The following is a 22,208-nucleotide window of genomic DNA, read 5'->3' as shown; positions in this document are numbered from 1 at the left end:
ATTATGCTGTTGATTTGGTACCAGGACTCCGCGAATCACATAAACCTGCAACGCATTGCATACATCCAGTAACGGTTTTTTTTGGAATACGATGGCAGTGCGTATTAAAAAGAAAAATCGATAAAAAATTAGAGGATTGTTGGGGAGGGAAACATTTGTTTTTCAATTTCTGCTTGCGCGGTTAGTGGCATTTTTTTTTTTTTTTTTTTTTTTTTTGGTGCCTGGATGTATATCGACAGTCCAAAGGGGTAAGTTAACTAATGAAAAATTAAAGTAACATAAGTCAAGGAAGACGATATATTTAACCATATACACAATCATCATGAAAAATTGTATCGATTGCTACCTCTTTCTACGGCTGAATGCAAAAAAATGGGCTTCCCGTCCCGGCTTGGCCAATCGTGACTCTTGGGCCTCCCCGGGGTTTCCAAATCGGGGTGAGAAGAACGCGTGCCTTACTGTAATTTTTGTTGTTGTTTTCTTACTTATTTCTAATCCTCAACAAGAATGTTGAATATAGGTCGAAAGCCACTTTACCTGGGTATACTGGCCTTACTTCAACTGGTTGGAATCTGTTTATTTTGTAAAGGATTCTTTCCTTACAAAATTTATCTTTCGGGCCATGCGACACAGGATGACGTGCCGGCATTGTTGAAAGACTTGCATAACGAAGCTGAATTTGACAGACTGGTATTTGTTGTCATTGATGCCCTTCGAAAGTAAGATTTTGCATGAATGGTGAAAAAAAAAAAACCCCAAGTTGTTGAAAATGTATATTAACACGATGGAATTCAAAATAGCGACTTTATTTTGGGAAACGATTCCGGGTTTGACTTTATCAACAGGTAAGAAGGGAAAGGGAAGACAAAGTATACGTGTGTTTTAAAACCAATAGAATAGCCAGATTCAGAGAGGAGCCGCTTCAGCTTTTACAGCCAGGGCTACCGCACCTACAGTAACCATGCCTCGTATCAAAGCCATGACAACAGGTACAATCCCTAGTTTTTTAGACGCGATTTTGAACATTGCTGAATCGGATACGAGTTCCTCACTGGATTTCCACGACAATTGGGTCCATCAGTTCAAGAGCAACAACAAGACGATTCATTTCTTTGGAGACGATACTTGGATGCGATTATTTCCTGGTGTATTTGATAAAACCGATGGCACCACTTCATTTCTTGTTTCGGTAGAATATAAAAAAATGAGGGGGAACCAACAGAAAGCTAACATTCCCTTTTTCGGCGTGAATTGAATGGAATAGGATACAGTGGAAGTGGATTTAAATGTAACTCGACATATAAAGACGGATTTGGTAGAGATGGATTGGGATGCCGTGATTTTGCATTATTTAGGATTGGACCATATCGGTCATTTAGGTGGCCCCAAGAGTCCCTTAATGAAGCCTAAACAACGAGAGATGGATGAGGCAATCGAAAGCATATATGAGATTATTTCCAAGCAAGATGCGGATCGCATGGTGCATGACAGCAAAGCCAAGGGCACCTTGATGGTAGTATGTGGTGATCATGGCATGAATGAGGTATAAATGGGATCATATCAAGGAATCGAAAAAAAAAGAAAGGGTCTTAATCACACATTTATTCGCGGCCAACTTCTAGAAAGGAAATCACGGTGGATCTTCAATCGGAGAAACCTCTGCAGTAATAAGAAACATGGATTATTAAAAAAAAGGTTGTTGGGAAACACTAAAAAAAAAAGTTGATTGATAGGCACTTGTATTTTTAAGTCCGAGATTTGAATCACGTCCCTCAATTAAGACGTCTCCGAGATTGGAAGGGAAGGACGTCGTGATGGGACATCCCATAATAGATCAGATTGATATCGTGCCTACATTGGCCACACTCTTTGGGTTCCCCATTCCCAAAAACAATCTGGGAAAAGTAATTTCGAATCTGTCTGGCACGAGCGATGGTAAGTGTAGTATTATTGTCTATATAAAAAGTGGGATACTGTATTCATTGGTGAGCATAGTAAAATCAATGCTTCATGGACTTGGATTGAATGCGTATCAATTGGCACAATTATTGTCGAGACTATTTCCAGAAGTTTCTAGATTTATAGAGGATGTGAATTTGAAAGAGGAAGACGATTCACCAGGTCGATATTATGCAGAAGCTATTCGAAGCCATCAACAGTTTTTGGAGACGGGAACAGAGGGGAAGGAAACGATGGAAGCTTATAAAAAGGTAAAACATTCACATAAAAAAAAATATTTGTTATTGTTATTATATTTTACTCACCCGGCGATATAATCCAATTCGGGTGGTATAATTTTGTTTCTTTTTTTTTTTTTTTTTTTTTTTTTTGTCGTTTGAATAGTTTATTGAAATTGCCCAATCATATCTTGTAAAAACGTCCAGTGATTACAACTTAAAGATGATGAGTGCTGGAGTGGTATTTTTGGTGAGTAGCGCTATCGGATTGACGGTATGGGCGACACAAGTTTCCAAAAGTACCCACGTGGATTGGAATTTTTGTAGATTATTTGCTTGTTTTTCTATATTGTCATATTCTGCTAGTATGTTTTCTAGTAGTTTTGTGGAAGAAGAACAAATGACTTGGTATTACATTACACAAACTCTCTTTTTCTTATCCGTCATCCATGTGTAAGTTTTTCCCATTGTTTTGGTATTTCTGTACTCACAACAAATATACTGCAGTCTTCGTTTACCCATCATGCAAACACTTGGTGAAAAGTTGTATCCGGTTGGTCTATGCATGGCACAATTGGTGTTTGTCCGTATCGGATTCTCCTGGGGTCATATCCAGGCATGGATGTTATCCTACCCAGCAGCGCAGTGGCATCTGATGGCGTTGTCCCTGACAGTATCTGTTGTAGGAGGGTTAAAGGCGATGAAAGAGTTGAAGGGACGACAAATGATAGATGTAAACCAGACGGCCAGCATCATTCAAAACATTGTCAAGGCAGCACTTGTTTTGATTCATGTTTTAAACTCTATTCTTGTGCTTGTATACAAGATCCAAGGAGAATCAACGACGATGGCGGCACAAGCTTCCGAAGTTTTTTTTTACAAGGAGCTTTTAAATTGGGAACTTGTCCGGGATTTGGATCAAGTGCAATTGGGAAAGTTAATTTTTAATTATCAAGGGGCCGGAATATTTGTTTTATGTGGTTTGTTCTATGTTACCAAAAGAGCTAGTTTGTTGACGATGGGAGAATCCCGACCAGGTATAGCGTATTGTGCTTGTGCGTGTGTGTGTATATGTGTTGATCCCTTTGTTTTATTTTTATTTTTTATAATAGAGAAAAAGACAGGTGTCTTTTTACAATTACTGTTACACTTGAGTACTCCCATCTGGATACTCCTGAGTGAATGTCAGCATGCGTTCCTTTTTGTGATTTTTTATTTACAGTTACTTGTTTTGTTACAATGGCAAAAATATTTGGCATGCAAGAAAATTGGGATCCCTGTCTGGCTTATCAGTATGCTGGTAAGTGGGATGAGCCAAGGCGGGTTCTACCTGACAGGGCACACAAATTCTATAGCGACGATTGATTTGAGTAATGCGTACGTGGGAGTACAAGAATATGACACATTACTTATCGGTGTTCTCACGTTTTGTTCGAATTGGGCTTGCAGTATCTGGTGGTGTATGGCTGGATGGGTATTGATTGAAAATGAGGAGGAGCCGGAGCAAGAGCAGGAGAAACAGACAAAAGAAGAAGAGGAGGACAGCAGGTGGATCTCCTACATGGTGACTCAGTCCAGCTTATTTAGCCTTGTTTTAGGGTTCCTGTCCATCTCAGTGACGATCCTGCGAGAACACTTATTCATCTGGACGGTATTTTCACCCAAGTATCTCTATCAGATCGCATGGACGGTTTTATATCATTGGGTGGTGCAGGTGTGTTTAGGATCAATATTTACACAGGTCTTATTTAAATGGAACAACTTTACGGAAGAAATAGATGTTGTGGATGACTACTAAAGGAAATATACTCCTTTATTTGTTCCATCATTATTACCACCATCCATTATTATTTATATATATACGACTCTTTTTTTTTTTTTCTATTATAATATTTCTCCCTAAAACCTCCTCTATTTCTTTTACCCTGATTTATACATAAATTTTTTTTTTACTATCCTGGACATTTTTTGATGCATTTTAATTTGTCGATAATATCGATAGACCGATTTCTAAAAAAAAAAAAATTAAAAATTAAAAAATCTTGTATTATAATACATGTTTTTAAAAAAAAAGGAATTCATGTGATATCACACGTATGCATAATCAACCGGGTTTAATCTTATTTTAGCTATTCTCTTTTTTATTTTGCGGTTTTTATAGACCCATTTAACGTCATGTTTATATTTCCCCAAATTACGTTATACATTATATCGATAATCAGGAGTGATATTTTGTTCTGAGAAAAAAAAAAAAAAAGCTTAAAATGAGAAACACGCTATCAAGGGGGTCGATCTATTAAGCTTTTTTTTTGTATGCGTGATGACTACACACGCCATCTCACACAGAAGAAAAAAGAATGAAAAAAGATCTAAAAATGGAATTCTGATCGTCCGACAACCACACTCATAAATTAGGTAAACACATACAGAAATAAATAATAATGATTAATTTATTAAAAGAACTAGAGAGAAAAATCATACAACATAAAGTTTTGGGGCGAAAAAAAAATGAAGAGGGCATGAGTGATATAGTAATGATGTCTGAAAAAGGAGAAAAAGAAGGATAAAGAAACTCTCATGAGAGTACAATAACAAATGATGAATTAAAAAAAAAAAAAAAAAAAAAAAAAAGGGGGGGGGGATGTATTGAATAATAAAAGCATGCAAGATGAAGGGAAAAAGGTAGAACGAGTGGGGATCAGAATTTGTGATCAACATTCAATATGACAAGATGAATAATAAATAAAAGAAGTATGAATGAAAATGAAAGTGAATGATTTCAAATGCAGCTCTTTAGATGTCGACGTTGTTTTCCCAGCCTCTCAGCACCATCCCTACATAGGGTCTCGGTTCGGAAATGACGAACTCGAGCATCAGAACGCGAGAAGCCCTTCGAACAACAAGGACAGACATATGGCTTTACACCTGTATGAATACGCTTGTGTCTTGCTACATCGTATTTGCGGGCAAAGGATCGACTGCAGTAATTACACGAGAACATCTTTTTGTGCGAAGCAACAGAACAACTGGATTCGGGTGACGAATGACGTTGCGTAGTAACCTCATAGTTACTGGTTGTCGTGGTAAATGTCAACTCGGGTTTAATCAAGGGATATTCTTGTATCCGTGTGTCATAGAAATAATGGTTGTCACCTGTTGAGGTGGTTGAAGGTGATGTATAAAAGCCGTTGTTAAATTCGGGTGATAATAATGGTGGAGGAGAGCAGGATGAGGAAGCAGAGGCTGTCATGAAATCATAGGGCTGTGTAGAATAAGGCGTACCATAGAAATCGAATAAGTGATCATTGGGGATCAAATCTCCCTCTCCCTTGATAGCAACCATCATATTGTCCTTGACACTACAACCGGTAAAGACATGATTGGAGTAACTAGTATGATGAGAGAATTCTGGCATAAAGAATCCTTCGTTATCATGACTGTTATTGCTGAAATACTCATTCATGGTAAAAGTAGAATTATAATAAAAAGCAGGTGGTGCTAATGGTGATGATGACATTGATGGGGAAAAAAAATAATGGGGAAAAAAAAAGAAAAAAGTAAAATGAAAAGAGGGGGAAATATCATAACATTTATATACCAAATATTTTAGGGAGAAAAACAAAAAAAGTTTTTGGCGTTGCACAAGTATATAAATTGCTCACTCTTTTTTTCAGTTTAAGCTTTTTTTTATTTTGGCTTAATGCAAAAGTATGAAAAAAAAAAGCTGTCATACAGAAGAAAGTCTATAATGGTGATACAATTGAGACTAACTAGGGAAGGTCTAGAATTGTTTTAAATATAAATACATTGAACAATTTTTTTTTTTTTTTTTTTTTTTTTTTTTGCTTCTTTTAATTTTATTTACCGTTCTTTTCTCCATTGTCTCAATTACAACTGATTTGCCACCGTTTATCCCGGATTACAAACGCACCAATGATTTTCTCTTGTTCTTACTGTCAAAAGGGAAAGAAGCGTGAGGTCTAAGGCTGTTTTGAAACAGATTAGGTTGATTAACAAGGGCAAAGTCGCTTTTTTATTTTTGTATATAAATGTGTGTATATATATATATATATATATATATAATGATGATTGAGAAGGAGGGGTATTAAATATAAATAAACATTTTCTTGCGTAATCCGCACACACACAGTCTTAAGAGAGAGAGAGAAAGAAAAAAAAAAGGAAAGTTCTAGGCAATCACACACACAAAAAAAAAAAAAAGTCGTGTGAGGTTTAGTTGAGCCATGGCATGATTTGATGGCTGTGGCTGACTGATATGCAGATAGGCTATTACAAAACCCCCGCCCCCATGTGAATTAAGTACAAAATTTCAAGGGGAATATTTAGAAAGAAAAGGAACGTTCGAGATATAAATGGAAGAGGTTTTCTTCTTTTCTTGTAAATGACGGCATATAACATACAAATAATAAGTTTTTATTAGGTTAGATCCCCCTTAGAAACAGTTTTGTTCTATAGCACACACTTCCGTCTTTGGTAATTAAGTGTTGATTCTTTCTTTATTCTGTTGACACCAAAAAAAACTTAATCACTGATAAACTAACAAAGCTCATTGGCGATACTAATTATGGCATGATAACTTAATAAGTTACAGTAATATTTACAAACATGTTCGTTTACCAGTCTCATGGGGTTATATAGAGGGGAAAACAAGCAAAGCCTCAAACTTACCATACCATGGGGTTCTATCAAAAAATCCACGTATTGGGGATGGGAATCACAATAGAATAGAAACCCCATATCCAGGCTAGTTTCTGTCGGAAAACTGTCAACTAAACAACTCATCACGATGCAACTCTTTGTCCTCCCCTAAAGAGACAGAGAGAAACTTATAAATAGTAAAGAGAAACACTCCAATTGGCGTGTAACATTATTTGGCCTTCATTTACTTGCTGCTGCACTTTGGCTAAAGGGATTATTTATTTACGGTTGCGCCGTACTGGGCGTAAAAATATTGTTTTTCGATCCGATTTCAACGAACGTGGGATAAAATGCTGCATGTAACTAGGAAAAGAGAACCCCGATTTTGCTTGCTTTTGGAAAAAAGGGGTGAAAAACTTTATTCTCAACTCCAACCAAAATAGAACCCAATGACATTCTCACAAAGATTGACGCGAAAGACGGATAAAAGTATAAATCCTACCACGAAGCCGATAATAGGATACAGCAACAATTCGGTATGTACTAAAAATGGTAATACTATGCGCAAAAAAAAAAATTTCCGTTACTTATCGTACTTTTTTTTTTCTTACTCTTCTCTCTAATTTTACCATTAAATCCCAAAAATGTGCCATAACAGTACCAGGCCACAGACACAAGGTAGAGTATATTAGCTGCTACCAAACACACCAGATTACTCTTGATTAACACTGGCAAGAAAAAGAACTGGACAATGTACAATATCAGAAATAACGGGAAGAACGAATTGCAATGAATGTCAAAGGCGTAGGCCCACTCCACTTGGCTATCCTGGGTCATCATCTTACCCTGCTGACATAAAAATCGGTTGGTGATAAACCAGGTCAAAGTGGCCACCAGTGATCCCACAAGCACAAAATCCACAACAACCATAAATAACATGGCTCTCAAAATACCCACCATTCCCAGCCCAAATACCACTCCCCACGCTAACGCTGACACTATGTAATAGGTTACTTCTCTTATTCACTTTTATCTCTCTCGCTCCCTTCTACTTACCGCATAATAACGAGGCTAATAACACTAGAAAGGCTGGATCATCTCTTGCCCATTGATTTTTGGTTTCTGCATAATAACCCTGCTTTAATGCCTTCAATTTTTTTTAACCTTATTTTAAAGACTTACGTTTGTGGTAATAAATATTTCTATATCTGAAAAAGAAGAAAAAAGAAGAAAAAAGGTTAACGCAGGGTCCTCATGTATTTGTGTGTGCTTACACTCTTCTCGGTGCAATAACCAGGTAAGCCATTTGCCAAAGTGCAAACTATAATGAAAACAATAGAGATTAGTTAATGTAATCAGGCAAAGAGAGAAAGAGTGTACCTCAAAATCCAATTGTGGAAAGCGAACTAATCGAGTGAGTATAAGCGGCATGGAAGAAGCTCTTTTAAAACGACGTGTTCCATCACTGTTATTGTTGTTAGTCGGTAATAGTTCCATTGAATCGTTGCGTTTAATCTATAATGTGTAAAAGAAGAAATAAATAAATAAAGGGGAGGTTGCTTTTTTTGCCCTGGACGCTTTTTTAAGCGGTAGTTTAAAACATGTCTCATTGTCATATAAAAAAAAGGTTATGCATACAGTTTTCACACCTTAAATTCAAACAACGTTTAGTTTCAGGACAATAATATGATCAGGGTAAGATTCATTACTTGCATTGTATTTAGTGTTTTTTCACCAGAGATCGAAATACAACCACGTTCTATGTGGCGTATAACCTATTTTGACGGGGTAAATACTGCTGGGCGTTCATTGCCGGTCCAGGCCTCCACAGCAATGTCCATTATGATTTTATTGGCAAAATCATCCGAATGCCAAATACCCCAATTCCAAAATATATTGCTTGATACTGTTACAACTTAGCATACTAAATAATGATCAGCCATTAGCTTAATGTTTTAAACTAATTGATACCAAGAACTAAAACTATTGAAAGATTTTCTCTTCTTTTCAACTGTCTGTAAATAATCCCCCTCCCCCCAAATACCTGAACGGCGACCTTTAAACTTAATATGTATAACTGCGTAAGTGTATGCTGTCAGTAATGTAAACCCAGTCTTAGGGATATTTAGTTCCAATTTAGTTTGATTCCCTGCTCAATCTTTAAGACTATCTTCTTACTTTGATCTTGTAGGCTCCTTTAAAAAAGGAATATAACAGAGTGGTAGCCAACGTTCTGACCCCATTGTTTGTATCATATAAACAGCGTAAGCGTCAACAAAGGAAGGATGTACCATAGCATTTGTAGAACCACTATCTACAATAGCATACATCTTGATGTTTTTTATATCTAATGACGAGGCTTTTTTTTTTTCGGCCAAGATTTAACTATATCTTTTTTAACAGTTACTTCTTTCCATACTTTGATCCTTAAAATCAAGGTCGCTTGAAGAAGTTGCTTTGACAGAAGATTGCCTTGGTCGATTAGATATCCTAAAACATACTGGCATTCAGCTATTTTGAATGGAAATCTGGTACAGTAAAGTCGCTATCCGAATTTTAAAGTATTTATGCAAAATGTCAAAAAGTGTTTATTTGATTAAAAAAAAGCAAACAAAAAAGAGTCAATGGCTCCTAAATTAAAAAATTTAATAGGGGTCTTCATTTCCCTTGGACCATTGAACCATACAGTCAGCAATACCAAACTTGGCATGGTGAAAATAAAAAGGAACGGATAGACCAGACCAACGCTGTTGTTGTTGTTGTTGTTGTTGTTGTTGTTGCGGGGATGACATGAATGCAGAAATGGGAGGTAAATTTAATTTGTCTTTACCCTTTGTAACATTGGGTAATTCTTGATAAGTGAATTGACCATTGGGGCATTGTTGTTGCGCTAAAATATACATATCTATATATCAGTGATAAAATGACATGCTTATACCAAAAAAAAAAAAGAGAGACCTTGTTGTCTTAACCTAATCATTTTACGTCTCTTGTTATCTTTGGCTCTTCGATTTTGAAACCTAAACCAAGATGTATTAGATAGTGGTGGGTTGAATGTAGTTTAGATCAAGTACCAGAAATGAACGTTTCTTGGTCCCATCTTGACAGTATTAGCAATCTCTGCCTTTTCACCGTTACTAGGGTTAGGATTCTTATTATAAAAGTCTTCCAGAATAGCAGTTTCTTCACGTGAAGTACGCATACGTCTTCGTGCTTTGGTGCTCAAGGACATGGGATCAATCGGAACAACTTGCTTGGTTTCCATTCCTTTATTTTTGCTGTCTTGTTTAAGCATTTTTTTTTTCTTTTTAATGAAAATAGGGGAGAAAGAAAGAGTGATATAATGTCATACTTCTTTGTTAAATAGGTGTATACATGCATTTTATCACTTGTTTCACAAGTGACGTTTTTTATTTTTATTTTTATAAGTAGCGCTTTCTATTTTTTTCTCTCTCTCTCTCTCTTTTTCTTTCTTTATCTGATATGGGAGCCACAGATAGTAAACTAACGTTCCGAAAAAGCGTATTTCGTTTATACGAAGACAAGGTATACCAACACACACACCTATTTTTTTCCTCAGTTGTGATATACTCTCTATAACACGTTTCTTATTGTATAGACTATTTCAGTAACAGAGAATGATTTTTGGGAACTGGTAAAATAGAGAGAGAAAGACAACAATCAAAAGTCTCTTTTTTAGACTGATAAAGTTAGATTAACCTTGTACCCTAGTTTTGGAATTTGCCTGAATCCGTTGATGATATCTTTTCCTTGATTGGTGCCAATGATATTCGACGCACGCGAGATACCGCTCGAGAAAACTTTGAAATTTTAATAGACAAAGTAATAAAGCAGAACACACACACACACACACACAAAAAGTGGGCCAAGAAGAAGTGAACTAACATTTTTTTTTATTATTATTTCAAAAAGGTCCTAGAAAAAATGCAAGCTATTTTAGAATCAAGTCATTTCCCTTCAGAACAACATTCGATAAATCACTTGTTGAATTGCTGTCGTGTCATGACTCGCATAATGCCCTTTGTGTTTGAAACAGACACACCATGGGAAGAAAGTTTCTTTTGGACTCCACGTCAAGTCGAAAAACCCACCACCACGAATGTGGAGGCCACAGCCGATACCAAGCCTGAATATGACATGCTACCATGTCGTGGTGAATTACTCTTAACATGTAAAAACATTAGAAGAACCTTGTCCTACCCGCCACGCAACTAAACCCTTTTTTTTTTTTTTTTACCTTCGTAGTGACGATTCAGTCTTTGTTTTTAGCGGGGTTCACATTACCTATTTCATTCGCCACAAAGGAATCCAAAATCGTCTATGCCATTTGGGAAAACGGTGTTGGTTCCTCGATCCCCATTTCCACTTACAAGGACAACGAATCCAACCGTACCGAAGTGCTTCGATTATTAGCCGTACTCTTATCCAAATCCATGTACGTCTTACCGTCTCAATTACTGGTACGAGAAGATCCTTGGCTTCGTTTTGTAGCCGTACAGACTGAACGCAAAATTGTGTTGGTGACTTTATGTAGTCTACTCAATACCGTGTGTAATTACGATCCCACGGGCTGGGTTCCTTACAATCATGTGGTCGTCGGTGGTCCACGAGAGCAATTGGTCTCCTTTTGTTTGACCACTTTACTCATCTTGCTGGATTATCGATCCCCGCGTCAAGCAGCGGATATATTACGTCAGCATCAGCATCAGCAGGGAGAAGAAGGTACGATCACCATCGATACCGTACAACCATCCACTCTACCCAAAACCAGTGTGGAATTAGAGGTATTCACACCTTCGATGGAGGATGGTCATTATCCCAATGAAGAAAACGCCTTTAGACATTACATGTCAAAACTTCATCGAAAGAAGGACTTTGAGTTCTTGATGAACGGCATTCATCGATTGTTGATTAATCCAATGACAGCTGTCAATACTTATTTACCGGGTTCAACTAAGCGTGTAGGATGTTATATTGATGTCATGATGATGTGTTGGCGACTGATCGAGACAAATACTGTAAATGAAAAAAAAAGGGATTATGAAGGGGGGGGGGCGAAAGAGAAAAAATGATACTGACAATCGAGGTCTATAGAGATTTACAAAGTATTTGGTAGAAACTGATCGTGTACTTGATTTAACCGTAGCTTTAGTTTTTCATGCAGTGGAAAACAAGGATAAATTATGTAAGTGATAAAATCATGCATTCTTTATAAAAACTAACTTTAACAACACAATGTTTATATGCAACCTAAAAAAAACAGCTCAAATAGGGTTGGTGCGTATGTGCGCATTTATGCTTCAAACCTTATCTTTTAATAAGGAATTCAGTGAAAAACTCAACAAACCTTTTACCACGCATTCCTCCTTACCCTCCACTATTCGACTGTATGCATTTCATGGCACTTATGCAGACTTTTTAATCATTGTAAGAAGAAGGAAAAAACTTTTCTACAGGATGTGGGAGAGATCCCCACACCAAAAAGAAATATTAACTTTTTTTTTTTTTTCCCTCCTAGTCCATTTTTCATTTGATAGCCACCACACAGGGAAGACTCTCTAGCTTGTACCCGGCTCTCATCTTGACCATCGCCAATATTTCACCTTACTGCATCAACCTGGGTGTTACCACCGTCTCTAAACTCATGAGTCTTTTCCAATCCATGTCTTCCCCTACCTTTTTATTTGCCGATGAATACAATTTCCAACTAGTCGCTTATCTTTTGGAAACCTTCAATAATATCATTCGCCATACTCCACAGGAGAATTCAAACTTGATTTACTCTGTCGTGCTACATCATGCGGATTTTGAGAAATTACAGGCCATGACCTTTGATGATGCGCTGGTCCAAGTGGAAAAAGTGCGTAAAATGAAGGAAATCAGGGACGAGGAAGGTTCAACTACAGTGGATCAACCCGAGGATACGTCAGTCGATGCATCCTCATCTTTAGCCACAGCCAAGGTCACATCAGTAGATGCACCCCTAGTCACAGCTGAGGATGCATCCAACGTAACAGAGTCAGTAGCCGAGGACAAGTCAGTGGTAAAAGAGTCAGTAGACGAGGACAAGTCAGTGGTAACAGAAGTATTAGCCGAGGACAAGCCAGTCGATGCAGCATCAGCAGCAGCAGCAGCAGCAGCCGAGGATACATCAGTAAAAACAGATGCAATGACAACAAGTGGGGAAGGATCCGTAGCAAAGGATACAGCTGAGACAGAGGATGCAGCTATCGAAGAGAAAGCCGAAGTAGCAGGAGAGACAGAGACCAAAGAGACAACCGAGACGATGACCACTCAAACGAGCGAGGATGACACTGCAGGAGAAATGAACAAAGAAGAACCCGTGAAATCAACCGAAGGTTTCCAACCTACGGAATCTTGGATGGCATTTTGGAAAGAGAAATTACCATTGCATGTTCTATTGGAATTGATCCGAGACTTGTTACCGCAGGTGGAAGAAAAATGCAAAGATGCTAATGTGACGTTGGATGAATTAATGCAATTTTTAAAGTTACATAATTACCCACCAGCGGCGGCGGGGGAACAGGTGATGTTTATGCGAAAGTTTCAATGGGGAGAAGCCTTAGTGATTTGGTTTCGTAGTATGATGTGGGGTCAGAATTACGTTTCTTCTATGAAGGAGTGTGGACCTTGGAATGGCACACATGTCAAACTCTTTCAAATTAAGCAAGAATAAATCTACACCCGGGTCAAAAAAAAAATTGGTTTTTTTGTCATACTTTCTAAAAAAAAAAAAAAATCACACACACACACACACACACACACACACACTTTCTTGTTTTTTTTTCTCCCTTTCTTTTTTTTTTTTCTTTTGAAGAACACACATACACACATATATATATATATTAAATTATTTATTTAAAAATGGACATGATTGTTGCAGAAGTACTTTCAAAATGGTATATTTATTTTTATGATCAAGTGGGAGCTCAAGTCCATGCACCTCCACCTACACAACTCTTTGAAATCGTCTCCCATCTTTTATCCGTAATTTACAACCACAGTCCAGCCATTGTACGAACCTACCTTACCGTCTTAAACACCATCATGCCCGTCCATCCACAAGAGAACGAGATTGTCCCTGTCGTCCTCGCCACACTCGTCCTCTACGCACTCTTCTCCATCATCGTATTCACTGTGCGGGGTCTCTATCGCTGTTTCATGGGATTTCTTAGGTTCAGTATCATCCTAAGTCTCGTCACTGTCTCTTTCGCTATCCTGTTACAATCCCTACATATAACTGTTCAACCCCAAAACGGGATAAAATAGTATTATGCGACGTCGTAAATAATAAATTCAGTTTGTTACTCCGACTGAATTTTCTTTTTTTTAAACAGTTGCATTGAAATTTATATTTAGTCTTTGGTCTAGGCGAACTAGAGTTGTAATTATGATTCGTTGTTGAATGAGAGACCCTTGAAGCGCAATCATACAAGTAAAAAAAAAAGAGTCCATCCCCTCTATTGACGATAAACAGAAACTAGAAGTCTTACATCAAGGACGAGTTTGTTACAAGACACGAACTAGAAAACATGTGTCTTTTGGGAGGAAACAAAACTTGAAGGAGGAAGCTGTAGAATTTAGTTTATTGGGGGAAAAGGATGTTGATGGGGGATGAGTCCACAGTAATTAATAAGTAGATATATAAAACAGAGTAAAACAGTAAAAAAAGAAAAAGAAAAAAAGGGGGGTCTATTATTCTCTCCAAGTATACTTGATGTTGGCAGGTTTTTCAGGCACGACAACCATAGAAGTATAATCTGACTTGGGTACAGATTTACCTTCTTCTAATTCAAGATCAAAGAGACGAATCATGGTGGCAATGATGGTCTTGATTTGAAGGTAACCAAATTGTTCACCGATACAACGATGACGACCAGCACCAAATGGTAAGAAGGGACTCTTGGAAGAGATACCAACAGCACCAAAACCATAATCCACGTTAGCATCATCACCTGCCTCCATAGCATGCACGGGATCTGTCAAATCCACCCAACGCATAGGGTTATACGTGAGTGGGTCATTGAAATAAGTTTCATCTACTTGAGTGACACCGGGGACAGCACACAAGAAATTACCCTTGGGAATCTCATGACCCGTCTTTTCAAAAGTAACGCTGTCGGCAATGACCTTACGCATCATTTGAAAGATGGGAGGATGAAGACGTAAAGTCTCACGTACACAGTTTTCCAATAAGGTTAATTCCTTGACATTTTCAAAGGTAAGATCGGTCTTTAAAGAACCTAATTTAGCGATTTGTTCTTCACGTAAAGCACGCATCAGATCAGGACGTGCTGCTAATTCCAAAAGTGTCCAAGCGGTTGTGGTGGCCGAGGTATGTTGTCCACCGAATAAGACAGCAATCATCATACCTGCAATATGATGATCAGGTAAAGGAGATCCATCCTTGTAATTGGCATCCATCAAAGCCTGAAGTAAATCCGAGTTGGTGTTATCGTTCTCTCTTCTTCTACGTTGAATAATACCCGAGTACACCTCCGCCATCTTTTTACATGCTGCATCTCGTTTACGGTAAGAAGGTAAAGGCAAGTTGGGAAAGATGAAATTAATGGGTTGGAAACCCTGATCCAAATCGTAATACAATTGAGCTACACTCTTATCCAAGTTGGCACGAATTTCTTTACCCATCAAACAACGTGAGGCGGTACAGATAATCAAGGAACCAAAAGTATGATAGGCATCAAATGTACCTGAAGGTTTTTTGAAATCCTTAAAGAAATCTACCACTTCATCCACAATCATGGGCACATGTTGACGGAAACAGTCGGAATTTAAACCCGCCTTGATAAATCGCTTTTGCTCCAAAAAGACACTATGAGGAGCATCATACACCACTTCAGGTCCAAATACATACTTGGTCATATGGTTATAGGCTTCGGCTGCAGAAGACAGGTTTTGCTTTGAATTGAACACAAATTGATTACCATCCGCTCCCAACAGGACCGTCACACGTCGTCCCACCATATAAAACGTAAAGACATCACCGTACTTTTTTTGACATGACTGTAAAAACTTGATGGGTGATCTATATTTATCTATTGTTTTTAGTTCATTGGGCCAAACCTTCATACTAAAAATATATAGACACTTACACGCCAAATTCAACGGCATTTCCCATAAATGGAATCCAAGAAAAGACTACAGGTGGTGCTTTGGTGTTCTTGGGACCAAACTAGTGCACATTTAAAAAAAGTGGTTTTAAACAACTGACAAGTTGACATGTTTTTTTTTTTTTTTTTTACCAGTTGGTTCAAGATGTTAAGAATAACAGAAACACCTAAAGCGAGAAAAGCATAGAGTGCAAGATGACTAAGAGAAGGGAGTGATGTCACCAAAGTTGAAATGACGGCCATTGTTTAATGATTCAGATGATGAAGAAAAAAGAGAAAAGGGGGACAGAATTTTTTATTTTATTTTATATAAAAAAGTCACTAAAAAAAAAATATGTGTAACATCTACGGGTCTAGTTGCAGAACCTTTTTTTTCTCGGGGCCGATCTTTCCTCCCCCTTTCTTTTTATTGTCCATTCGGATCCGGGTTTTGGTTGAATTTGATTCGAAAGGTGTTTAAGGTAGGTGTAACATGGCTATACTCCAAGGACTTTTTAATGTAAAAGCACATGTAACTAATAAAAAAGAGTAACCATGAGTGATGCAAACAACCATCTTCACTTTAAAAAAGACCTTACGCTTTACTATCGAGAACGTCCTTTTGATAGGCTACAGTGACATGATGATCGTCAAATCGAAACCACTTATAAAAAGATGATTAGACAGAAAAAAAAGGGGGGGGGGAGATGTGTGTGTGGGCAGGGTTTGTTACCTCGTTTCTATGTTTAGCAAACATTGTGTAATGGCCCGTGTCCATCTTGCCCTGATGATTGACAACGGCGAAAAGTGTATATACATTATCTGCGTCCTTCTTTTTATTCGCAGTGTAGGGTGTCAAATCAAGTTCAGCAGGAAACTTGATCTTGGTTTCAATCTTGTTGGTGGATGAGGTACCGTGTTCAAATCGCTATATGAATGGGGTGGTCAATTCGTTTGTTTTATAAGGCATATAGTTAACTGCGTTGTTTTACCTTGAGTTGGATACTAAGCACGGGAGGTATACGTTTAATAGACAATTGCTTTGTCGCTTCCTACACATAAGCACAATATATATAAAAAAAGATGAGCGGGGGGGGGGAAACAGCATTTTGTTATTAAATATATATAAAAAAAAGTTTGAACTAACCTGGAAGGTATTGCCGCATTTACTACAGCTGTATTCATTAGGACCTAATTTCTCGGGTTGTGTATATCGATCCAGACAATCCAACAAGGTATTACCCTGTTTATTGGACCGAATAGGGTCATCCAGACTCACTCTTCTGCCATTGGGTAAAACCTTGGTATGATTGTTCTTCTTCTTTTTCTCCACAGGTCTCAGGCCCAGACTGATATCCAGCATGGGATCACAGGTGGTGGTGACATTTCTACAACGCAGACATGTGACATTGGATTGTAACAATCCTGCAAACGTCGTATGAATAATACAGTCACAATTCGATAATTTCTGACCATCACATCCAGCATGAATATTATTTAATGCGCTGATAAAGAATTCGTGCGCATCTTGTTGTGCATACCCTGCTAGTTCCTTTAAACTCATCCACATTGACTGTAAGAATCGACATGGACCATACGGCTTCTTATCCTCCGAGTAAAACTATGAAAGCGTTTTTTAAGTTCGTTAGCAAAAAAAAAAAAGGGGGGTGGGGGAATACGACAAAAAAAGTAGATGCCTTATACCTGCGCAAAGAGGTTATCCATTTCACAGCACATGCAAAACTCCTTTTGACAATGTTTGGGGTTATGTCGATCACTGAGAAAATAAGCTTTTAATAAAGGATTGTGAACCAGACTTTGAAGGATGACGTTCATAAAGCAGGTGTTTCCCATATTACAAAGTCCGCGAATGCCTTGACAGGATGAGATGGATGCATGACGGGTCAATGCTGTTGCATCTCCATTTGTTGGTTCCCATGGTGTATACTGAATACGTTTCTTCTTTCTAGATTCTAAATGACACGACGTTAAAAAATTTCTTATATCTATATCAAATAACGTACTGTAAAGAAGTTCACCGCGAACGATCTTTTCATCGATTTCGGCGTCGTAGATATAGTCGTTACATTCGTAGCAAAATAAAGTGTGTCGATCAAAATCCATGGCTACAAGAGACAAACAAAAGAAAGGGGGGAAGGGTGAGGTTGGTGGTGATTATATATGTATAAATAATGATCTAAGTCTAACCAAATGTATGCTTCTTTTCCTGTTGATGCTCTTTGATGTGTCCCTTTTTCCAGCATCCGATATAGATGCAATGCAGACACGCATGTAAACGAGAGAGTGGGTCGGAGCAAGTACTGCATTGAGGTAACGGAAGCTGTTGTTGTTGCTGCTGCGTTTTAAAAAAAAAGATAAGTTTTTTTTTTTTTTTTGTTGGTTGCTGCTTTTATTTTTTTTACCTGTTTGGATTTACGCTTCCTATCTCTACTCTTATGCCAACCAATGGAATAACGAACCAAGGCTCGATAATTTTCCAAAAGGTTCTCACTTTTACCTTCCTTGATCCTTTGCTTTAACTGACATAGATGAGGACAACCGCCAGTCTTGACGAGGTGAGCAGGACTACCGTAAAACGAAGAAGGATTGTCGGCAGAATAAATCACATTGTAAATCGTACGTTGGTCGTTTGCTAAAGGTGAAGGTGGGGACAGTGGTGATAAAGGTGACCCCGGAGGATGTAAATTATGCGACATGTCTTCCCTTTTTAATCTTTGCTGATGAAAAAGAAGAAGAAGAAGAAAAAAAAAAAAAGAAAAGAACGTCTCATTATTTTGACGGCCGTTTAATAAATTAAAAAAAAAGAAAAGGTTACTTTTTTTAACTGACGTCTGTGTGTACACTAATTCATGAAATGTAAAATAAAAATAAAAAGTCTATGGTATAAGGGACTCTATTGTTTAACATGAGATACAAGTGTGGCATTATGCATTAGCGGTGGGGGGTGAGAAGAGAGATACAAAGTGTATTGCTGGCAAAGCATAACTGTTCCAATGCTTGTAGTTTTTATTTGATAGATGGAAGAAGAGAGGGGGGGAACAGCAGCAGCAGCATTTTACATTGAACAAGACCTATTTATGATTGAACCCTGTGTCCAGGTAAAGAAAAAGAAAGAAGGCTGCTGACATCATGATTTTAAGGGGAAATCGTCCCGCTTATTCCATGCAAAAAAATACCTTTGAAATGGCCTTTTACCTTTAATAAACTAACGAAGTCCCTTGATCTCATATACAAAGTCACACTTTTTTTTTTTTTTTAAACGACTGGATTCCTTTTTTTTTTTTTTTTTTTTTTTTTTTTTGCAACACCCCATAATTTTTTTTTATATTTCTCTTTTCTCTTTCTTTTTTTCTTTTTTCTAAACATTACTGCCTTTTTTTAAATTTTTTTTTTTCTTTTTTTTTTTTTTTTGCATTTTCATTGGAGCGAAACTTTTTTTTAATCAGCACTGAGCAGAAGAAAAGAAAAAAAAAAGATGGATAGAAATTCAGTTATACAAGGCAAGTATTTTAATATTTTTTTTTTTTTTTTAAAAAAAAAGGGGGGGTGGGTGTGAGCACAAAAGCGGAGAAGACGGGGAAACCGTGTATGTCTTTTTTTTTTTTTTTTTTATTATTATTTATTTACAAAAGATCCCCTTTTTTTTTTATTTTGGATTATCCCTCTTCCTTATTCAAACAGATTTGCATACTACTTTTCCCAGTTCACCTACAATTACAGCAACCACAACAGCTACAACCGCTAATTATGGAGTTAAATTGACAGACAATACCATGTTTCCCATCAACCATAGTAATAACAATAGCACGCATAGCAACGCAAGTGATTCTCAATCCTCGTCGTTCCTAGATAATCTCGATTTCACAACCCTCTATCCTTCTCCATCCATACCCTTACAAGATGGCCAACACTATCAGCCAACCTATTCACCGAATGCTTATTATCAACAGCATCTACATCAGTTGCAGCAACAGCAGCAGCAGCATCATCATCAGCAGCAGCAGCATCAGCAGCATCAACAACATCAACAACAACAACAACAACAACAGCAGCATCAGCAGCAGCAATATTTACCCGTGTACCCTGCTACATCACCGCAGCAACAACATTCATACCAACAGCATCCCCAAATGAACCATCAGCAGCAACATCTCCTCCACCAACAGCAACAACAACATCACCAACAACAACAACAACAGAATCATCATCATCAACAACAACATCACCAGCAACAACAACAACAGCATCACCAACAACAACAACAACATCAGATATTACTTCAACGATTTAATAGCAATGGTAGTACTGCAAGTAGCACGAATTCACAGCCGTCTTATATATCCAACTACAGCCCTATGGCGCATTACAACCAAACGTTGCAGCAACAGGAAGCCAATTTATCAAAAATGTATTATCTGAATCAAGCGAATCTGATCAACCCAAATAAACCTGTGGTGGTAAATAGTAATAATAACAATAAACGAAAGAGTCCTACAGGTGGAGGAGGAGTGGGAGGAGAAGGAGGAGGAGGAGGAGGAGGAGGGAATGAACTTGTACTGGATACGTTACAAGTGCAAAAGAAGAAACCCAAGGCCAAAAAGAAGAAGGTTCCTAAAGTGATTGACCCGAATGCACCACCGAAACCCAAAAGAAAGACAGGATTGAATAAACCACTGATTCTGAGTGCAGCGTTGTCGGAGCTGATGGACGGCGACAAAGAGGTGAGAGAGAGAGATGAGATGTGTTTGTGTGTGTGGGGGATGATTTTACTGAATATTGAAAAATAATAGTTATCGAGACCTGAGCTAGTGCAAAAGTTGTGGAAATATATTAAAGGAAATGATCTTCAGGATCCTGCTGATAGACGGTTTATTTTGTGTGATGAAAAGTTAAAAAAGATATTCGATCAGGATCGTATCAATAGTTTTGGTATGAATAAGGATTTATCAGCACATCTTACAAAGAAGGAAGAACCCATTTCCGCTGGTACTACTGATACTGATGCTACTGCTGCTGATACTGCTGCTGATGCCCCTCCTGTTGAAAATGGCGAATTATTACTGATTCAGACTACAGATTTACCTTTAGATCCCATTGTTCAACAAGAACCAACACCTTCAAAAGATGACACGCCTACAGAAGATGACTTTTTATTATAATTTCCACACACACACACACACACACACACACTACAACCCCCCTTTTTTTTTTCTTCTCCTATTATACTCTCTTTTTATTTTACTATATACCTTTTTATACATATTTTCATCTCTCTGACCCCTCCCCTTCTTTTTCTTAATACTTTCCGGGATAAACATCACACCAAAAAAAAAAAAAAAATCATTTTCTACAGCCAAAAAATAATAAAAAAAAAAAAAGTTTCTACAGTTCCAAAATACAATTTTATTAATTTCGTACCACCAATGTGCATACAATTTTTCCCTGATATGCACACTCCCTTTTTTAGTAAATATGAGAACAAAAGTGCCCATTCCCTAAATTTTTATTTTTCGCGTCAACTTCAACTAAATATTAAAAAGCACACTCTTGAATAGAACAAAAACACTTTTTTCTTCTTATTTTTTCAGTAATAAAAAAGGTGACATCAAACAGCCTTTTTTTTCTTTTTACTTTGTCCCATTCTCCGTTTCCGATCATGCAATCAAACTGAAGTTGCATAAAAAATTGATTCTCCCCTCCCCCGTCCCCCACCCCTTTCTTTTTGTTGTTGTTGTTGTTGTCGTATGGGTGGATGTCGGCTATAACCCAATAAAAAAAAATAACTTACGCTCATCCAACTTCACCCCTCCCTCCATACACACACACACACACACATACGCCATTTAACGTGAATTTATACACAAGAAAATAAGCACCCGTATCCTTGACATGTGGTACACCCATCATGTGTTCATTCCCAGCAATTAGTCTGAACTAGATACTATCAGCTCATTTAAACAGAAACAATTACGTGATACTGATGTTATTTACCAACAAATGTATCTTACATAAGGTAGAATGAAACACGGTCGTAGATCTCGGAAGAAAATCACGCACATACACACTTTACCTAATATCCTCTCCCTCCTTTCACCCCCCCCCCCTCCCCTCTCCCCCCCGCCATCACGCTCGGGACTGCATCTAGTGTGCTTAAACCGCAACAATAGTCACCTATAACACCGGGGGAGATCATCCATCT

At 37.7% G+C, this 22,208-nt stretch overlaps 9 protein-coding genes across 9 annotated transcripts; 4 read left to right on the top strand and 5 right to left on the bottom strand.

Annotated features, from left to right (window-relative positions):
- Positions 1-507: 507 nt before the first annotated feature.
- On the top strand, positions 508-3,975 carry EV154DRAFT_535900 (alkaline-phosphatase-like protein; the record flags this gene model as incomplete). The annotated part of the gene is made up of 10 exons (XM_051604100.1): positions 508-719; positions 801-845; positions 901-1,189; positions 1,265-1,543; positions 1,623-1,664; positions 1,734-1,935; positions 1,996-2,210; positions 2,722-2,910; positions 3,004-3,214; positions 3,290-3,975. The coding sequence occupies 10 exons, from the start codon at positions 508-510 to the stop codon at positions 3,973-3,975; spliced, it is 2,370 nt and encodes a 789-aa protein (XP_051462224.1).
- Positions 3,976-4,609: 634 nt separating this feature from the next.
- On the bottom strand, positions 4,610-5,813 carry EV154DRAFT_493831 (uncharacterized protein). The gene has a single exon (XM_051599838.1). It carries the CDS (start codon positions 5,692-5,694, stop codon positions 4,957-4,959), a length of 738 nt encoding a protein of 245 aa, XP_051462223.1. The 5' UTR covers positions 5,695-5,813; the 3' UTR covers positions 4,610-4,956.
- Positions 5,814-7,046: 1,233 nt separating this feature from the next.
- Positions 7,047-8,436, bottom strand: EV154DRAFT_493827 (UNC-50-like protein). The gene is made up of 6 exons (XM_051599837.1): positions 8,217-8,436; positions 8,111-8,157; positions 8,019-8,044; positions 7,893-7,958; positions 7,466-7,834; positions 7,047-7,394 (listed from the first exon to the last, which is right to left on the bottom strand). The coding sequence occupies exons 1-6, from the start codon at positions 8,331-8,333 to the stop codon at positions 7,261-7,263; spliced, it is 759 nt and encodes a 252-aa protein (XP_051462222.1). The 5' UTR covers positions 8,334-8,436; the 3' UTR covers positions 7,047-7,260.
- Positions 8,437-9,807: 1,371 nt separating this feature from the next.
- On the bottom strand, positions 9,808-10,092 carry EV154DRAFT_401435 (Homeodomain-like protein; the record flags this gene model as incomplete). Its single annotated transcript, XM_051595289.1, has 2 exons — positions 9,808-9,856; positions 9,911-10,092. Coding segments are annotated over 2 exons (231 nt in total), but the record flags the coding sequence as incomplete, so codon positions are not given.
- A 216-nt stretch (positions 10,093-10,308) lies between these two features.
- Positions 10,309-13,649, top strand: EV154DRAFT_493824 (high-temperature-induced dauer-formation protein-domain-containing protein). Its single transcript, XM_051599836.1, has 8 exons — positions 10,309-10,382; positions 10,456-10,491; positions 10,569-10,679; positions 10,770-11,028; positions 11,103-11,875; positions 11,952-12,042; positions 12,121-12,284; positions 12,376-13,649. The coding sequence occupies exons 1-8, from the start codon at positions 10,320-10,322 to the stop codon at positions 13,552-13,554; spliced, it is 2,676 nt and encodes an 891-aa protein (XP_051462220.1). The 5' UTR covers positions 10,309-10,319; the 3' UTR covers positions 13,555-13,649.
- A 12-nt stretch (positions 13,650-13,661) lies between these two features.
- Positions 13,662-14,435, top strand: EV154DRAFT_493823 (uncharacterized protein; the record flags this gene model as incomplete). Its single annotated transcript, XM_051599835.1, has 1 exon — positions 13,662-14,435. A coding segment is annotated over exon 1 (400 nt), but the record flags the coding sequence as incomplete, so codon positions are not given.
- EV154DRAFT_493821 (lanosterol 14-alpha demethylase) lies at positions 14,436-16,289 on the bottom strand. The gene is made up of 3 exons (XM_051599834.1): positions 16,142-16,289; positions 15,992-16,071; positions 14,436-15,924 (listed from the first exon to the last, which is right to left on the bottom strand). Exons 1-3 carry the CDS (start codon positions 16,250-16,252, stop codon positions 14,574-14,576), a joined length of 1,542 nt encoding a protein of 513 aa, XP_051462218.1. The 5' UTR covers positions 16,253-16,289; the 3' UTR covers positions 14,436-14,573.
- Positions 16,285-18,851, bottom strand: EV154DRAFT_493818 (uncharacterized protein). Its single transcript, XM_051599833.1, has 8 exons — positions 18,412-18,851; positions 18,197-18,344; positions 18,013-18,114; positions 17,693-17,961; positions 17,136-17,609; positions 16,981-17,040; positions 16,722-16,916; positions 16,285-16,652 (listed from the first exon to the last, which is right to left on the bottom strand). Exons 1-8 carry the CDS (start codon positions 18,703-18,705, stop codon positions 16,584-16,586), a joined length of 1,611 nt encoding a protein of 536 aa, XP_051462217.1. The 5' UTR covers positions 18,706-18,851; the 3' UTR covers positions 16,285-16,583.
- Positions 18,852-20,462: 1,611 nt separating this feature from the next.
- Positions 20,463-21,405, top strand: EV154DRAFT_493807 (SWIB/MDM2 domain-containing protein). Its single transcript, XM_051599832.1, has 2 exons — positions 20,463-20,730; positions 20,800-21,405. Exons 1-2 carry the CDS (start codon positions 20,713-20,715, stop codon positions 21,166-21,168), a joined length of 387 nt encoding a protein of 128 aa, XP_051462216.1. The 5' UTR covers positions 20,463-20,712; the 3' UTR covers positions 21,169-21,405.
- The last annotated feature ends 803 nt before the right edge of the window (positions 21,406-22,208 follow it).

Source organism: Mucor mucedo (genome assembly GCF_025094135.1).
Source record: "Mucor mucedo strain NRRL 3635 chromosome Unknown EV154scaffold_8, whole genome shotgun sequence".
NCBI classification, from domain to species: domain Eukaryota; kingdom Fungi; phylum Mucoromycota; class Mucoromycetes; order Mucorales; family Mucoraceae; genus Mucor; species Mucor mucedo.
This window is presented reverse-complemented; position numbering and strand designations above follow the sequence as displayed.

Excerpts from the sequence above, each read along its gene's own strand:
- EV154DRAFT_493831 (XM_051599838.1), bottom strand. The coding sequence starts at position 5,694 with ATGTCATCATCACCATTAGCACCACCTGCTTTTTATTATAATTCTACT.
- EV154DRAFT_493827 (XM_051599837.1), bottom strand. The coding sequence starts at position 8,333 with ATGGAACTATTACCGACTAACAACAATAACAGTGATGGAACACGTCGT. Across the intron at positions 7,959-8,018 it reads AAATATTTATTACCACAAAC|AAACCAAAAATCAATGGGCA; the intron begins GTAAGTCTTTAA and ends GTTATTATGCAG. Across the intron at positions 7,395-7,465 it reads CACATTTTTGGGATTTAATG|TATTACCATTTTTAGTACAT; the intron begins GTAAAATTAGAG and ends TTTTGCGCATAG.
- EV154DRAFT_493824 (XM_051599836.1), top strand. The coding sequence starts at position 10,320 with ATGGGAGCCACAGATAGTAAACTAACGTTCCGAAAAAGCGTATTTCGT. Across the intron at positions 10,383-10,455 it reads TTCGTTTATACGAAGACAAG|ACTATTTCAGTAACAGAGAA; the intron begins GTATACCAACAC and ends CTTATTGTATAG. Across the intron at positions 10,492-10,568 it reads AGAATGATTTTTGGGAACTG|TTTTGGAATTTGCCTGAATC; the intron begins GTAAAATAGAGA and ends CTTGTACCCTAG.
- EV154DRAFT_493821 (XM_051599834.1), bottom strand. The coding sequence starts at position 16,252 with ATGGCCGTCATTTCAACTTTGGTGACATCACTCCCTTCTCTTAGTCAT. Across the intron at positions 16,072-16,141 it reads TTAACATCTTGAACCAACTG|TTTGGTCCCAAGAACACCAA; the intron begins GTAAAAAAAAAA and ends AATGTGCACTAG. Across the intron at positions 15,925-15,991 it reads AATGCCGTTGAATTTGGCGT|ATCACCCATCAAGTTTTTAC; the intron begins GTAAGTGTCTAT and ends AGATAAATATAG.
- EV154DRAFT_493818 (XM_051599833.1), bottom strand. The coding sequence starts at position 18,705 with ATGTCGCATAATTTACATCCTCCGGGGTCACCTTTATCACCACTGTCC. Across the intron at positions 17,962-18,012 it reads TCGCGGTGAACTTCTTTACA|AATCTAGAAAGAAGAAACGT; the intron begins GTACGTTATTTG and ends CGTGTCATTTAG. Across the intron at positions 17,041-17,135 it reads AATGCGGCAATACCTTCCAG|GAAGCGACAAAGCAATTGTC; the intron begins GTTAGTTCAAAC and ends GCTTATGTGTAG.